Source organism: Hypanus sabinus, chromosome 2 (genome assembly GCF_030144855.1).
Source record: "Hypanus sabinus isolate sHypSab1 chromosome 2, sHypSab1.hap1, whole genome shotgun sequence".
In the NCBI taxonomy this organism is placed as follows: Eukaryota; Metazoa; Chordata; class Chondrichthyes; order Myliobatiformes; family Dasyatidae; genus Hypanus; species Hypanus sabinus.
Genome location: NC_082707.1, coordinates 7,325,568 through 7,342,704, shown reverse-complemented (window position 1 = coordinate 7,342,704; position 17,137 = coordinate 7,325,568). Strand labels below are relative to the sequence as shown.

Here is a 17,137-nt window from a genome sequence, read left to right as displayed (position 1 = left end):
GAATATTTAATCAAAGAATGTATTTACAATATTACCAAAAAGGAACTGAAATATTAAATGCACAACACTCCTCCCTGCTCAGCTATAAACTCCAATATGGAATACATCTCAACTATATACAGAGTATACTATATAATGCAACTCTTCTGTAGACATCCCCAGCATAGTAAGTTTTTAAATTGTCCCATTCAGGGTTAAAAATTTCATTGACTGTGGAGGATTTCTTACTGTTGTGGGACAATATCTTTCCTAACAAGGGAGGTCACTTTGCTTGGCAGCTGAAACCTGTGGCTGTGAAAACTATCTTAGGCTCTGGGGCCTCCTCCATGGAGTTTACTCTGAGACTGTAGGAAGTGATTCTGATTTCTCTAGACACCTTTCTTCTCCTTGCTCTTTCTTCGAGTTTGTGCATCTTGATCTTGGGAAAATCCATTTAGTTCACTGGAGTATTCTTTTATTAATCCTTCTATTGCTCACTTTATGACCTGCTCTGTCCCCTTGGGTTCTTTATCCACAACATCATCAGATGAATCTTTTGTTTTCATATCTCCATTTACGCCATTCCTTTTGGCCTTCTATTCATCCAGAAGGGCATTGTCTTTTCATCTACTTTTACCAGTAGCTTTTTGTCTCCCACTTGAAATTCATACAGTAACCTCAAGGTACACACAGCAGGTTCTGGTTCTTGGTACTCATAAAAGGTGAGTGCATGTACTTTCCTGAATCTCCTTAAAACCAAGCCACATTTCTCAAGAAACTGCCCGATTAACGTATGAGAGGCTTTCTCAGCTACGTTTCCTATGAAAATAGAGAAGTCAGTGTTTTCATCACTCTGGGCAACATGGTCCTACCTTAGTCCATTATGCTTCCCAACCAGTGGCACAGAGGTTAGCAACAACATCTGTTTGCCCTCTTTGGGCAATGGTTCACGGTATGCAGCATAGAGACAGTTGTGGCAGCATCCAGTACCTTTCTGTATTCACTTTCAGTTGACTCTTTTTGTCAGGAGATATGGCATGCAAATGGTAACTAGATCTCCGGTTGAGTTGTAGATGTGCTGGTCATTCTGTCTTTACCATGTACAAGCCAGATGTGGCTTGTTGGATTTTGCTGTTCTGCAGGAGTTACCTTCTCTCCAGTATAAGTTCTTAATTGGATATCTGCAGGTTTCAGTTTAGTATCTTTGAAATACCATTCAAAATCCATTTCTGGAATGACTGAAAGAGCTGAGCCAGTGCCCAATTCCATTTTAATTAATTTGCCATTCACTTAAGCCGGATTGATTGCTTATTGTGAGTTTTGACATTGCAAATCCCAAGACTACCCAGTCCTGCATCACTCTCATCATTACCAGATTTTTCATTAACAGCATGTAGTTTATTGCTGTTTTTGAAACTGTAACTTGACTTTCTATTTTCCTTTCTTCTCTGTGTCGTCCAGTTATTTTTGTCTGTCCAATATGCTCTTTGTATATGTCCTACTGTGTTTACATTTTCTGCAAGTTAAACATTTAAACCTTCATAGGTCTGGTGAATATGAGCCTCTGCCACAATAGTAAAACAATTTGCTCAGCTAGCAAGTTTCTGTTTGGATGTTGTAATTCTGTTCATTCCTAACTGTAACTCAATTTTGTCTCTGCTGTTTCCATAGATACATCTATTTCAATTACTCTTTTAAATGTAAGTTGTGCTTCAGTTAGGAGCTATTTTTGGATGCTGTCTTGTAACATTCCACGAACTGAACAATCTGGCAGTGTATCATTAAGCCCATCATTGACCTGACAGTGGATCAGAATCAAAATCAAAATCAAGATTGCTCTGACAATCCCTTCAATTAAGCCACATACACTGAAATGGACACCCCTTCCTTTTGATTCTGCTATGAAACTGAAAATTTCTGCAATAAACAATGGTTTCAGTTCTAAACATTCTTGCATTACATTCACAATATCAGCAAAGCTCATTTCAGCTGGTTTGATTGACGTAGTCAAACTCCTAAGCAAACTGTATGTTTTTACATGCAACACACTCAGTAAAACTGGTACTTGTTTCAAATTGGCTATTCAATTTGCTTTAAAATACTACTCTATCTATTCATTATACAAAATCCGGTTATCAAAAACAGCCATTTTTATTCCTTTTTAATGATTATTATCACCCAGTACTTTATGAACCCATGAATTCTTCCATTTAGTCTTTTTAAAAAAATTGTGTCTTCCCTTCCGAAGAACATGTGCCACACAGTTGACAAACCTGACAGTAACTCCCTGTGCTTTTTAAAAAGCCAAATGTCTTGCTGCATGACAACAGGTTTGTTTTAAAAATACCTCATCAACAGTTGTTTCGAGTTTGTTTTAAAAGTACCTGAACATCATTGTTATGATTTGTAACTCAAAAACATAAAACTAATTGAGAGGGAGCCCGAAAGGCAAGCATAACTTCATTTTTCACTTTAAGCGATGCACATGTACATACGATGTGGTGGTATATCAAGTATGCAATCCACTTATCTTGACATATAACTCATAATGAATTATTTAAACATACAAAAATGCTTACAACTGCTACTGAAACATTAAATACACAACAGGGGAATATTTTACACTGGGGAAGAGATCCTGACTGTCCACTCTATCTATGCCTCTCATAATTTGACAAATCTCTATCAGATCTCCCCTCCACTGAGCCAGAGAAAAGAACCCAAGTTTGCCCAAACTGTCCTTATAGCTCATGCCTTCTAATCCAGGCAGCATCCTGGTGAACCTCTTCTACACCTTTCTCACACATCCTTCCTATAATCGTGTGACCAGTGACTTCTGAAAAAAGTTTTACATAGCTGCGGTATTACTTCCAACTCTTAGAGGTAACAATGATAACCATTGTTAATTCAGCTCATGATAACCTGAACTCTTCCCCTTGACCTGAACATGTACTCAAACAGATAGCAGCAATAGAACTTCAAAATCAGAATCAGATTTAGTATCACATGCATACAGTATGTTGTGAATTTTTTTGTCTTATAAAAAATAAATTAAATTAGTAGTGCAAAAAGAGAGAAAATAAAAGAAAAAAATACTGAGTTATTGTTCATAAATTTATTGTCCATTCAGAAATCTGATGGTGGAGGGGAAAAAGCTGTTCCTGGAACACTGAGTGTGTGCCTTCTGGCTCCTGTACCTTGTCCTTGATAGCAACAAAGAGAAGAGGGCATGTTCTGGGTGACAGAGGTCCTTAATGATGGAGGCCAACTTGTTGAGTCATCTCCTTTTAAAGATGTCCTGGATGCTGGGGAGGCTAGTGTCCATGATGGAGCTGGCTGAGTTTATAACTTTCTGTAGCTGTTTCCAAACCTGTGCAGTGGCCCCTCCACACCAGGCAGTAATGCAAAAAGTTAGAATGCTCTCCATGGTACATTTGTAGAAACTTCTACTCCTTGTAATATTAAATTTGCAATCTGCTGATACAGGTTCTCCAAGGTGCGGCTACCTGCTTCTACGCTTTCATTGGGTTTGATATCATCGCCACAACAGGAGAGGAAGCAAAGAATCCGAACACTTCCATTCCCTATGCCATTACTGCCTCCCTTGTGATCTGCCTGACTGCATACGTGTCTGTAAGTGAAATCTTCCATTGCTAATTGGCGATCTTTGTTCTTTTGCTCAGATTCGACCCTCTTCTATAAACTTCTCTTCCCTCTCCTCTGAGACAGTCTGTACGTTGACCAACCTTAAGATCCCAGAACATAGAACATTATACCATTGTACAGGCCTTTCAGCCCATGTTGTTATGTTGACCTTTTAACCTACTTTAAGATCAACCTAACCCTTCCTTCACACATAACCATCCATTTGCCTACATAAGCGCTTCTTAATTGCTCCGATAACATCGGCCTCAACTACCACCCCTGGCAGGATGCTCCACTCACCCACCACACTGTGTTAATAAACCTACCTCTGACATCACCCCCTATGCTTTACTCCAATCACCTCAAAATTATAACCCCCTGTAACAGGCATTTCCACTCTGGGAAAAGGTCTCTGGCTATCCACTCCATCTATGTCTCTTATCGTATTGTGCACCTCGATTAAGCCACCTTTTATCATCTTTCATTCCAAAGAGAAATACTCTAGCTCACTCTACCTATCCCCGTCAGACACACTCCTTAATCTCATAAGACCTGCCCACGGTAGCATCGTAGTTAGATCAACACTACTACAGCTTGGGCTGCTGGAGTTCAGAGTTCAATTCTGGCACATCTGTAAAGAATCTCTGTTCACCTTCCACGTGGAATAACGTATGGGTTTTCCCACAATCTAAAGATGTACTGGGCAGGTTAATTGCTCTTTGCAAAATTATCCTGTGATTAGGTTAGGGTCAATCATGGTTGTAGGGGGCTGCTGAGATGGCAAAGCTGAAAGGGCCGGAAGCCCCAGTGTCACACTGTATCACTAAATAATTAAATAAAATAACCCAGACTGCATCCTGGTAAATCTCCTCTGCATCCACTCTAAAGCTTCCATATCCTTCCTATATATAACCATATAACAATCACAGCACGGAAACAGGCCATCTCGGCCCTCCTAGTCCGTGCCGAACTCTTAATCTCACCTAGTCCCACCTACCTGCACTCAGCCCATAACCCTCCACTCCTTTCCTGTCCATATACCTATCCAATTTTGCCTTAAATGACACAACTGAACTGGCCTCTACTACTTCTACAGGAAGTTCATTCCACACAGCTATCACTCTCTGAGTAAAGAAATACCCCCTTCGTGTTTCCCTTAAACTTCTGCCCCCTAACTCTCAAATCATGTCCTCTCGTTTGAATCTCCCCTACTCTCAATGGAAACAGCCTATTCATGTCAACTCTATCTATCCCTCTCAAAATTGTAAATACTTCAATCAAATCCCCCCTCAACCTTCTACACTCCAATGAATAGAGACCTAACTTGTTCAACCTTTCTCTGTAACTTTAAGTGCTGAAACCCAGGTAACATCCTAGTAAATCGTTTCTGCACTCTCTCTAATTTATTGATATCTTTCCTATAATTCGGTGACCACATTAAGGCACATTAAAGTGCACATTAAGGCACATTAAAGACCACATTAAGGCAACAACTTTGCAAGTGTAGTCCAACCAGGATTTTATGGAGCAGCAATATTTCCTTTCCGCTGCCTTGTTGTCACTTTGTATAACTTACTGTTCAATATTGGGATTTATAATGCTGGAATCAGCTTGTAGTTCATTAGTTTTTTTGTGCCGTGCCAAATAGCATAGACGAACGGGGTCTTTCCATGATTATTATTGTTCTAGGCAAATTTTTCCACAGAGGCGGTTTGCCATTGCCTTTTTCTGGGCAGTGCCTTTACAAGACGGGTGAACCCAGCCATTATCAATACTCTTCAGAGATTGTCTGCCTGGCATCCATGGTCACATGACCAGAACTTGTGATACCAGCTGCTTATACAACCATCCACCACCTGGTCCCATGGCTGCATGTGACCCTGATCAGGGGCTTAACAGGTGCAATGCCTTGCCCAAGGGTGACCTTAAGGCTAGTGGAGGGAAGGAGCGCCTTACACCTCCTTTGGTAGAGATGTATCCCCACCCAACACCCAAAGCTTGTAGTTAAGGGGCAAAAATAAACAGTATAACACACACAAAATGCTAAAGGAGCTCAGCAGGTCTGTATTTTCAGTATTTGCAGAATCTTTTGTATTTATGATATGCTGGAAGACTCAACAGGTCAGGCAACATCTGTGGAGGGAAATGGACAATAGACATCTGTAGCTCAAGTTTATAGTTGTTCATATGTACATGTGTATACAGCTAAATGAAACAACACTCTTCCATGATGAAGGTGCAAAACACATTCCATATAAACTCGCACACATCACGCATTAAGTAATATTACCACAAATTAATGAACAAATAATAAGATGCATTTATATCACAGGTTAACAAGTAAACAGTATGACACTACTGGCTCCACATATGTGATGAGACCTGGGTGCTGGCAGAAGGTTCAGTAGTGTCACGGCCTGGGGTAGAATCTGTTACCCATCGTAGCAGTTCTCGCCATTGCTATGGTATCTCCCGCCTGATGGTAGAGCGTCAAAGAGCTTATTGGACGGATGGGAGGGACCACCGACAACGCTTAGGGCCCTACATATACAGTGCTCCTCACAGTCCTCCGTTGGGACTCAGATCAAGCTGACCCAGAGTATCAGCTGCCCTTTGCTTTCACAGGTGCGTGACATTTTGAATTCAATCACCAGATTAATGAAGGCCAACATACCAGGCACTGGATAGAGACCTTTGGGTTGGTGAAGAAGTTTGCAAGCAATGTGCAGTGAAGGCTCTGCCGTTTATCAGATTGGATAGAACTTAAGAGAGTAAGGCAGTCAAAAATAAATCTCTATGGAACCTGAGAGAATCTTCCTTCTCCTGAGATTATTTAAGGGGAAGCTAGAGAAATGATCTATGTAATGGAACTCAGAATTAGAATCAGGTTTAATTTCACTGACACACACTCAGTGGCCACCTTATTAGGTACTCGTTTACAGCTGCTTGCTAATGCAAATATCTAATCAGCCAAACACCTGGCAGCAAATGAATGCATAAAGCGTGCAGACATGGTCCAGAGGTTCAGTTATTCAGACCGAACATCAGAATGGGGAAAAGTGTGATCTAGGGTCTTCTGGCCTTATAAATGATCTTGACTGGGGGAAGATGGGGTGATAAAGGTATCTCAGAAACTGCTGATCTCCTGGGAATTTCACCCACTACATTCTCCAGAGTTTACAAAGAATGGCCCAGGAAACAAAAACATCCAGAGAGCTTCAGACGTGTGGGTGAAAGTGCCTTGTTAATGAGAGAGGTCAGAGGAGAATGGCCAGACTGGTTCAAGCTGACGGGCAGGCCACTGTAATTCTAATAACCACGCATTCAATGGTGTGTGGACCTTGAAGTGGATGGGTTACAGAAGCAGATGACCACAAGCATACAGAAATACACTCAGTGACCTCCTTTATTGGGACCTCCTGAGGGCACTTGATGAAATGTGTTGTGGCAGCAATACACAAAGTATCCTATAACTCACAGTAAGGAATATATCTCTTATTGAAATATGTTGTCATTCAGCTCTACTCTAAGAAGGACAATGATTATGTAAATATAATTGATGGATGTGAAGAAACTTTGATTCTCTTCCAGAAGGTTAGAGATTTGTGAAGTTCAGTATTATATATTACATTTACATGACATCTTTGACCAGCGAGCAGTCCGGACATCAGAAGTTTGCAAAGAGGGGACTGCTGAAGCAGAAAAAGGCAGCAGTGGATCGCGGCAGCATAATTGAGCTCTGACCAGCGGCCAATCCGTATTTGGGATTGATTAGCAACAGCAAATTAAAGGGAGGCAGGGACAAGCACAGCGGCCTTCACTGCAGCAGGCATCGTCTGAGTGGACAGAATTATAGTGATGATGTTGAGGCATCAGCTCTTCCAGGCTTCAGAGAAAGCAAAGGAAAGAAAAGCTCTCAGTTAAGTTTTTTTTTTACCTCCCTTCTTTATACCTGCTCTGTTAGGACAGTAGAGATGTCAGTCAGGATAGCTGAATGCTCCACTTGTGGGATGTGGGAAGGCAGGGAGATATCAAGTGTCCCTGACTACAACTGTGAGAAGTGCATTCACCTGCGGCTTCTAACGATCCCCATTGGGAAGTTGGAGCTGGAACTGGATGAATTCCAGATCATTTGGGAGGCTGAAGGGGTGAAAGATAAGATGTATAGAGAGGTAGTTATACCCGAGGTGCAGGACACAGGAAACTGGGTGACAGTCAGGAAAGGGAAGGGAATTAAAGAGCCAGTGCAGAGCACCCCTGTCACCATTCCTCTCAAAAACAGGGATATCACTTTGATACTGTTGGGGAAGATGGCCTGTCAGAGGAAAGTCACAGTGGTTGTGTCTCTAGCACTGACTCTGGGTCTGTGACTCAGAAGGGAAGTGGGGGAGAAGAGGAACGCTGTGGCGATAGGAGATTCATTAGTTAGGAGAATGGACAGGAGGTTCTGTGAGCAAAAATGAGGTTCTCGAACAGTATATTGCCTTGCGGATGTCAGGGCCTGGGGCATCTCAGATTGAGTCCTCAGCATTCTTATGTGGGAGGATGATCAGCCAGAGATCGTGGTCTAGGTAGGTACCAATGACATGGGTAGGACGAGTGATGAGGTTCTGCATTGGGAGTTCAGGGAGTTAAGTGCAAAGTTAAAGTGCAGGACCTCCAGAGTTGTGATCTCAGGATTGTTACCCATTCCACATGCTAGTAATGCCAGAAATAGGAAGATCTTACAGTTCAGTACATGGCTAAGGAGTTGGTGAAGGAGGGAAGGCATAAGATTTTTGGATCATTGGGCTCTTTCCCAGGGAGGGTGGAACCTGTACAGAAGGGACAGTTTACATCTGAACTGGAGGGGGATTGGTATCCTAGTGGGAAGTTTTGTTAATGCTGCACGGTGGGGTTTAAACTAAAATTGCAGGGGGATGGGAACCAGAGTGCCAGAACGGTCACTGGAGAGGTTGTGGAGACAGATGTTGGTAAGACCTCAGACAAAGTTAGGGATCCAAAGCTTGAGCGTGGTGCGACTAGTGTCCTGGACTACATGTATTTCAAAGCAAGAAATACCATAGGAATGGCGGATGAGCTCAGGGCATGGATCAACAGCTGGAATTATGACGTTGTAGCCGTTAGAGTGAGACTTGGTTGCAGGAGGGGCAGAACTGGCAGTTCAGTATTCTGGGATCCATTGTTGTAGACATGACAGACCAATTAAAGGTGGACGGGTGGCATTAATGGTCACAGCAGTGGCCCATCAGGGCAGACTGGAGAACTCCACTAGTGAGGCATTATGGGTGGAACTGAGGAATAAGAAAGGTATAACCATGTTAATGGGGCTACATTACAGAGCACCCAACAGTTTGCGGGATTTAGAGGACAAATTTGTAAAGAGATTGTAGGCTGTTGCAAGAAACATAAGGTTGTTATAGTAGGTGATTTTAACTTTACACATATTGACTGGGACTCTTATATGGTAAAAGGACTAGGTGGGATAAATGTGTTCAGAAAAGTTTCCCTAATCAGTGCGTAGAAGTCCCAGTGAGGGAGTGTGCAATACTGGATGTGCTATTAGGGAATGGGACAGGAGTTTGTGTAGGGGAACACTTTGCATCCAGTGACCACAATGCCATTAATTTCAAAGTAAATATGCAGGTAGAGAGGTCTTGTCTGTGGATTAAGATTCTAAATTGGAGAAATGCTAATTTTGATGGCATCAGAATGGGATAGGTTGTTTTCTGGCAAAGGTGTACTTGGAAAGTGGGAGGCCTTCAAAAATGAAATTTTGAGAGTACAAAGCTTGTATGTGGTTGTCAGAAAAAATGATAAAGATAACAAGTGCTGGGAACCTTGTGTAGGGGAAGACTTTGCATCTGGTGACCACAATGCCATTAGTTTCAAAGTAAATACACAAAAAATTAGAACTAGTCTATGGGTTGAGATTATAGTTGGAGTGAGGCCAACTTTGATGGTATTAGAAATTAAACGGTAAGTGTGGTTTGGGACAGGCTGTTTTCTGGTAAAGGTGTACTTGGTAAATGGCAGGCCTTCAAAAGTAGAATTTTCAGAGTACAAAGCTTGCCTGTTCCTGTCAGAATAAAGGGTAAAGGTAGCAAGTTTAGGGATATTGTTCAAGAGAGATTGAGGCCCTGGTTAAAAGGAAAAAGGAAGTACATAGTAGGTATAGGCAAGTAGTGAGGTGCTTATGGAGTACAAGAAATGCGAGAGAATATTTAATAAAAGAATCAGGAAGGCCAAAGGAAGGCATAAAGTTGCTGTAGCAGACAAGGTGAAGGAGAATCCTCAGGGATTCTACAGACACAGTATGTTAAGGTCAAAAGGATTGCAAAGGACAAAATTAGTCCTCTGGAAGACCAAAATGGGAATCCATATGTGGAGCCAGAGCAGATGGGGGAGATCTTACGTGCAATCTTTGCATCGGTATTTCCTCAGGAGATGGGTACAGAGTCCATAGAAGGGAGGCAAAGCGGCATCGACTTCATGGACCCTCTGCAGACTGCAGTGAAGGAGGTGTTTGCATAAATCCCCAGGGCCTGACAAGGTATTCCCTCGGACCCTACGGGAGGTAAGTGTAGAAATTGCTGGGGCTGTAGCAGAGATCACAGGAGAGCTCCCAGAAGATTGGAGGATAGCCAATGTTCTGCTGTTTAAACAAGGCTCTAATCAGCAACCAGCAAATTATAGGTCGGTGAGTGACATCAGTTGTGGAAATGTTATTGAAAGGTATTCTAAGGGACCAGATGTATAAGTATTTGGATGGACATAGAATGACGAAGGATATCATCAAGGCTTTGTGCATGGTAGGTCATGTGTAGAGAGTTTTATATAGATTTATAGAGATTTTTGAGGAAGTTACCAGGAAAGTAGATGAAGTTAAGACAGTGGATGATGTCTACAGTGACTTTAGTAAGGCATTTTACAAGATCTCGCATGGGAAGCTGGTTAAGAAGGTTCAGTCGCTCGGCATTCAGGATGAGGTAGTAAATTGGATTAGACAACAGCTTTGTTGAAGGAATCAGAGAACCGCAGTAAAGGATTGCCTCTCTGACTGGGGGTCTGTGACTAGTGGTGTGCTGCAGGGATCAATACTGGGTCTTTTGTTGTACGTGATGTACCATCAATAACTCTCGGAGACTGGAAGTGAACGATGGGCTTTTATTAACGGCAAAAGGGAGCACGATATCTTGGAGACTGAGGGAGGAGCAGTGCCCCAATCACCTTTATACAGGGGTCTGTGGGAGGAGCCACTGGAGCAGTCAGCAGAGGGGCGTGTCCAGACAGGTATATATGGTTTACTACAGTATGTCATCTGTATCAATGATCTGAATGATAATGTGGTTAACTGGATCAGCAAATCTACACCAGCACTGGTGGTATAGAGAACAGTGAGAAGGACTATCATAGCTTGCACCAGCTGTAAAAATAGGCTGAAAAATGGCAGATGGAGCTTAATGCAGACAAATGCAATGTTTGCATTTGGCAGGTCTTATACAGGACACTGAGGAGTGTGGTAGAACAAAGGGATCTGTGGATACAGATATATAATTTGTTGAAAGTGGCATCGCAGGTAGATAGGGTTGTAAAGAAAGCTTTTGGCACATTGGCCTTCAGAAATCAATGTACTGAGTACGGAAGAGGGGATGATATGTTGAAGTTGTATAAGACACTGGTGAGGCCTAATTTGGAGTCTGCTCTGCCATTTCATCAAGGTTGATCCTGGATCCCACTCAACCCCATAACCTGTGATGCCCTGACCGACCAGGAAAGCTATCAACCTCTGCCTTAAATATATACCCATGGACTTGGCCTCCACTGCAGTCTGTGGCAGAACATTCCACAGATTCATTACTTTCTGGCTAAAAAACTTCCTCCTTACCTCTGTTCCAAAAGGTTGGCCCTCAGTTTTGAGGCTGTGCCCTTGAGTTGTGGATACCCCACCTTAGGAAACATCCTCTCCACATCTACCCTATCTAGTCCATTCAACATTCAGTAGGTTTCAATGAGATTCCCCCGCAATCTTCTAAATTCCAGTGAGTACAGGCCCAAAGCTGCCAAACACTTCTCATAGGTTAACCCATTCATTCCCAGAAGCATCCTCGTGAACCTCCTCAAGAACTCTCTCCAATGACAACACATCCATTCTGAGATCAGGGGCCCAAAACTATTGACTATACTCCAAGTGCAGCCTAACTAATTTCTTATAAATCTTCAGCATTATCTCCTTGTTTTTTATATTCTATTCCCCTTGAAATAGAATGGCAACATTGCATTTGGTTTCTTTACCACAGACTCAACCTGTAAATTAACCTTCTGGGAGTCTTGTACAAGGACTCCAAGGTCCCTTTGCACCTCTGATGTTTGAACCTTCTCCCCATTTAGATAATAGTCCACACTGTTGTTCCTGTTAACAAATTGCATTATCATACATTTCCATCTGCCAATATTCCATCCTTCCAATTTGTCTAAGTCCTGCTGCAACTGCATTGCTTCTTCAGCACTACCTATCCCTCCACCCATCTCTCAGCACTACCCACCCCTCCACCCATCTCTCAGCACTACCCACCCCTCCACCCATCTCTCAGCACTACCCACCCCTCCACCCATCTCACAGCACTACCCACCCCTCCACCCATCTCTCAGCACTACCCATCCCTCCACCCATCTCTCAGCACTACCCACCCCTCCACCCATCTCTCAGCACTACCCATCCCTCCACCCATCTCACAGCACTACCCACCCCTCCACCCATCTCTCAGCACTACCCACCCCTCCACCCATCTCTCAGCACTACCCACCCCTCCACCCATCTCTCAGCACTACCCACCCCTCCACCCATCTCTCAGCACTACTCACCCCTCCACCCATCTCTCAGCACTACCCACCCCTCCACCCATCTCTCAGCACTACCCACCCCTCCACCCATCTCTCAGCACTACCCACCCCTCCACCCATCTCACAGCACTACCCACCCCTCCACCCATCTCTCAGCACTACCCACCCCTCCACCCATCTCTCAGCACTACCCACCCCTCCACCCATCTCTCAGCACTACCCACCCCTCCACCCATCTCACAGCACTACCCACCCCTCCACCCATCTCACAGCACTACCCACCCCTCCACCCATCTCTCAGCACTACCCACCCCTCCACCCATCTCACAGCACTACCCACCCCTCCACCCATCTCACAGCACTACCCACCCCTCCACCCATCTCTCAGCACTACCCACCCCTCCACCCATCTCTCAGCACTACCCACCCGTCCACCCATCTCTCAGCACTACCCACCCCTCCACCCATCTCTCAGCACTACTCACCCCTCCACCCATCTCTCAGCACTACCCACCCCTCCACCCATCTCTCAGCACTACCCACCCCTCCACCCATCTCTCAGCACTACCCACCCCTCCACCCATCTCTCAGCACTACCCACCCCTCCACCCATCTCTCAGCACTACCCACCCCTCCACCCATCTCTCAGCACTACCCACCCCTCCACCCATCTCTCAGCACTACCCACCCCTCCACCCATCTCACAGCACTACCCACCCCTCCACCCATCTCACAGCACTACCCACCCCTCCACCCATCTCTCAGCACTACTCACCCCTCCACCCATCTCTCAGCACTACCCACCCCTCCACCCATCTCTCAGCACTACTCACCCCTCCACCCATCTCTCAGCACTACCCACCCCTCCACCCATCTCTCAGCACTACCCACCCCTCCACCCATCTCTCAGCACTACCCACCCCTCCACCCATCTCTCAGCACTACCCACCCCTCCACCCATCTCACAGCACTACCCATCCCTCCACCCATCTCTCAGCACTACCCACCCCTCCACCCATCTCACAGCACTACTCACCCCTCCACCCATCTCTCAGCACTACCCACCCCTCCACCCATCTCTCAGCACTACCCACCCCTCCACCCATCTCTCAGCACTACCCACCCCTCCACCCATCTCTCAGCACTACCCACCCCTCCACCCATCTCTCAGCACTACCCACCCCTCCACCCATCTCTCAGCACTACCCACCCCTCCACCCATCTCACAGCACTACCCACCCCTCCACCCATCTCACAGCACTACCCACCCCTCCACCCATCTCTCAGCACTACCCACCCCTCCACCCATCTCTCAGCACTACCCACCCCTCCACCCATCTCTCAGCACTACCCACCCCTCCACCCATCTCTCAGCACTACCCACCCCTCCACCCATCTCTCAGCACTACCCACCCCTCCACCCATCTCTCAGCACTACTCACCCCTCCACCCATCTCTCAGCACTACCCACCCCTCCACCCATCTCTCAGCACTACCCACCCCTCCACCCATCTCTCAGCACTACCCACCCCTCCACCCATCTCACAGCACTACCCACCCCTCCACCCATCTCTCAGCACTACCCACCCCTCCACCCATCTCTCAGCACTACCCACCCCTCCACCCATCTCTCAGCACTACCCACCCCTCCACCCATCTCTCAGCACTACCCACCCCTCCACCCATCTCTCAGCACTACCCACCCCTCCACCCATCTCTCAGCACTACCCACCCCTCCACCCATCTCTCAGCACTACCCACCCCTCCACCCATCTCTCAGCACTACCCACCCCTCCACCCATCTCTCAGCACTACCCACCCCTCCACCCATCTCTCAGCACTACCCACCCCTCCACCCATCTCTCAGCACTACCCACCCCTCCACCCATCTCTCAGCACTACCCACCCCTCCACCCATCTCTCAGCACTACCCACCCCTCCACCCATCTCTCAGCACTACTCACCCCTCCACCCATCTCTCAGCACTACCCACCCCTCCACCCATCTCTCAGCACTACCCACCCCTCCACCCATCTCTCAGCACTACTCACCCCTCCACCCATCTCTCAGCACTACCCACCCCTCCACCCATCTCACAGCACTACCCACCCCTCCACCCATCTCTCAGCACTACCCACCCCTCCACCCATCTCACAGCACTACCCACCCCTCCACCCATCTCACAGCACTACCCACCCCTCCACCCATCTCACAGCACTACTCACCCCTCCACCCATCTCTCAGCACTACCCACCCCTCCACCCATCTCTCAGCACTACCCACCCCTCCACCCATCTCTCAGCACTACCCACCCCTCCACCCATCTCACAGCACTACCCACCCCTCCACCCATCTCTCAGCACTACCCACCCCTCCACCCATCTCACAGCACTACCCACCCCTCCACCCATCTCACAGCACTACCCACCCCTCCACCCATCTCTCAGCACTACCTATCCCTCCACCTATCTTTGTATCATCAACAACTTTGCCTCAAAGCCTTCAATTTCATTATACAAATCAGTGACAAATAATGGGAAAAGTAACGGCCCCAATACTGATCCCTGAAGAACACCACTAGTCACTGGCACCCAAACAGAAAAGGTCCCTATTATTCCCAGTCTCTGCCTCCTGCCTGACAGTCATTCCTCTATCCTGCCAGTACCTTTTCTGTAATGGCCCAGGATTTCAACTTGTTAAGCAGCCTCATGTGTGCCACCTTACCAAATGCCTTCTGAAAATCCAAGTAAATGACATCCACTGCCTCCCCTTTGTCCACCCGGCTTATTACTTCCTCGAAGAATTCTAAAAGATTTGTCAGGCAAGATTTCCCCTTACAAAAACCATGCTGACTTTGACTTATTTTATCAATAGTCTCCAAGAACCTTGAAACCTCATTCTTAATAATAGGCTCCAACACTTTCCCAGCCACTGAGAATTTAATGCAGGCAAGTGTGAAGTTTTCAACTTTGACAGGACCAATCTGGAGGACCTGTATTATAAGGAATGATTGAATAGGTTAGAACTGTATTCTTTAGAATGTAGAATATTGAGAGGAGATTTGATAGAGGTTTATCAAAATTATGAGGGATGTGGGTTGGGTAAAAGGCACACAAGCTTTTTCCACTGAGGTTGGGTGGGACTACAACCAGAAGACTTGGCTTAAGGGTGAAAGGTGAGAAGTTTATAAAATGCATGAGGGAAACTTCTTCACTCAGAGGGTTGTGGAAGTGTGGAATGAGCTGCCAGGACAAGTGATGCAGGCAAACTTAATTTCAACACACTTCTGGGACCAACACCGCATGTCCACAACATATTAACCCTAATCGGTACATCGTTCCGATATGGGGAAACTGGAGCAACTCAGGTTCCAATCACCGAAGGAATAACTTCAGATGGTGGACATCCGTGGATTCCCAGTGATGGATACAGCCCAGTCCATTACAGGGAAAGGTCTCCGCCCCACCCCACCATTTAGCACATTTACAAGGAGTGCTGCCACAAGTATCCATCATCAAGGACCATCATCATTTAGGCCATGCTCTCTTCTCACTGTTACCATCAGAAAGGAGATATAGGAGCCTTGGGTCCCAGATCTTCAGGTTCAGGAACAGTTATACTCTTCAACCTTCAGGCTTGTGAACTGGCGTGGATAACTTCATTCACCTCGACTCTCGATTTCACAAACTTTAGGCTTGTATTGGACTCTGTAACTCATGCTCTCTGTACGATTATTCTGTGCACAGTCTGTCCTCTTCTGCAGATTGGTTGTTTGTCAATCTTTGTCTATGTATAGTTTTTCATAAATTCTGTTGTTTTTCTTGTTTTTCCAGTAAATGCCTGCAAGAAAATGAATGGCAAGTTTTATATGGTGACTTATATGCACTTTGATAATAAATTTAATTTGAACTTTGAACGCTGAGATTCATTTTCTTGCAGGCATTCACAGTAAACACTTAGAAACACAATAGAGTTGACGAAAAACTGCACACAAAGGCGGGCAAAGAACCAGTGCTCAAAAGATGATAGACTGTGAGAATGCAAAAATTAAAAAGTGATAATATTCAATAAATGAGAAATATTGAGAATGAGTTGTTGAGCCCCTGAAAGTGCATACATAGTTTGTGAAATCAGTTCAATGTGGAGGTGAGAAAAGTTATGCACACTTGTTCAGGAACCTGATGGTAGAAAGATAATAACTGTTCCTGAACCTCATGGCATTGGACAAGAGGCTCCTGTACCTCCTTCCTGATGGTTGCAGTGAGGAGAGTGCATGGCCCAGACAGCGTGATCGAATATGTGTTGGCGTAGTTTGAATTAGGCATGAGACAGCTGAGGCATTACTCCTCATTTTGATATATCCTATTCAGTGGGTCTGTACTGTCTCACTGAATTTCATTATGCTTTTTAATTGCTTCATTAGATCACTTGCACTTGGTGCCGCATTGTCTGAAGTTTAAGTGAAAAGCACTCTGGGAACAGCTTCTGCCACTCCATCATCAGATTTCTGAATGCTGCAGCAATTGACCAGATTTAGGAACACTGGCAGATGTTGTGAAATTTGTTGTTTTGAAGAAACAGTGCAGTGCAATACGTAATATTAAAAACTGTAAATTACAGTAAGAATTACCATAAAATTAAATTAAATAAGTAGTGCAAAAAGAGAGAA

The 17,137-nt window shown here is 45.2% G+C and overlaps 1 protein-coding gene across 1 annotated transcript in view; it reads left to right on the top strand.

Moving 5' to 3' along the window:
* Positions 1-17,137, top strand: part of LOC132406221 (probable cationic amino acid transporter) — a 107,677-nt gene that overhangs the window by 69,139 nt on the left and 21,401 nt on the right. The window contains exon 4 of the mRNA XM_059991570.1: positions 3,466-3,612. Coding sequence (XP_059847553.1) covers positions 3,466-3,612 — 147 coding nt within the window. The remainder of the gene's footprint in view (positions 1-3,465; positions 3,613-17,137) is intronic.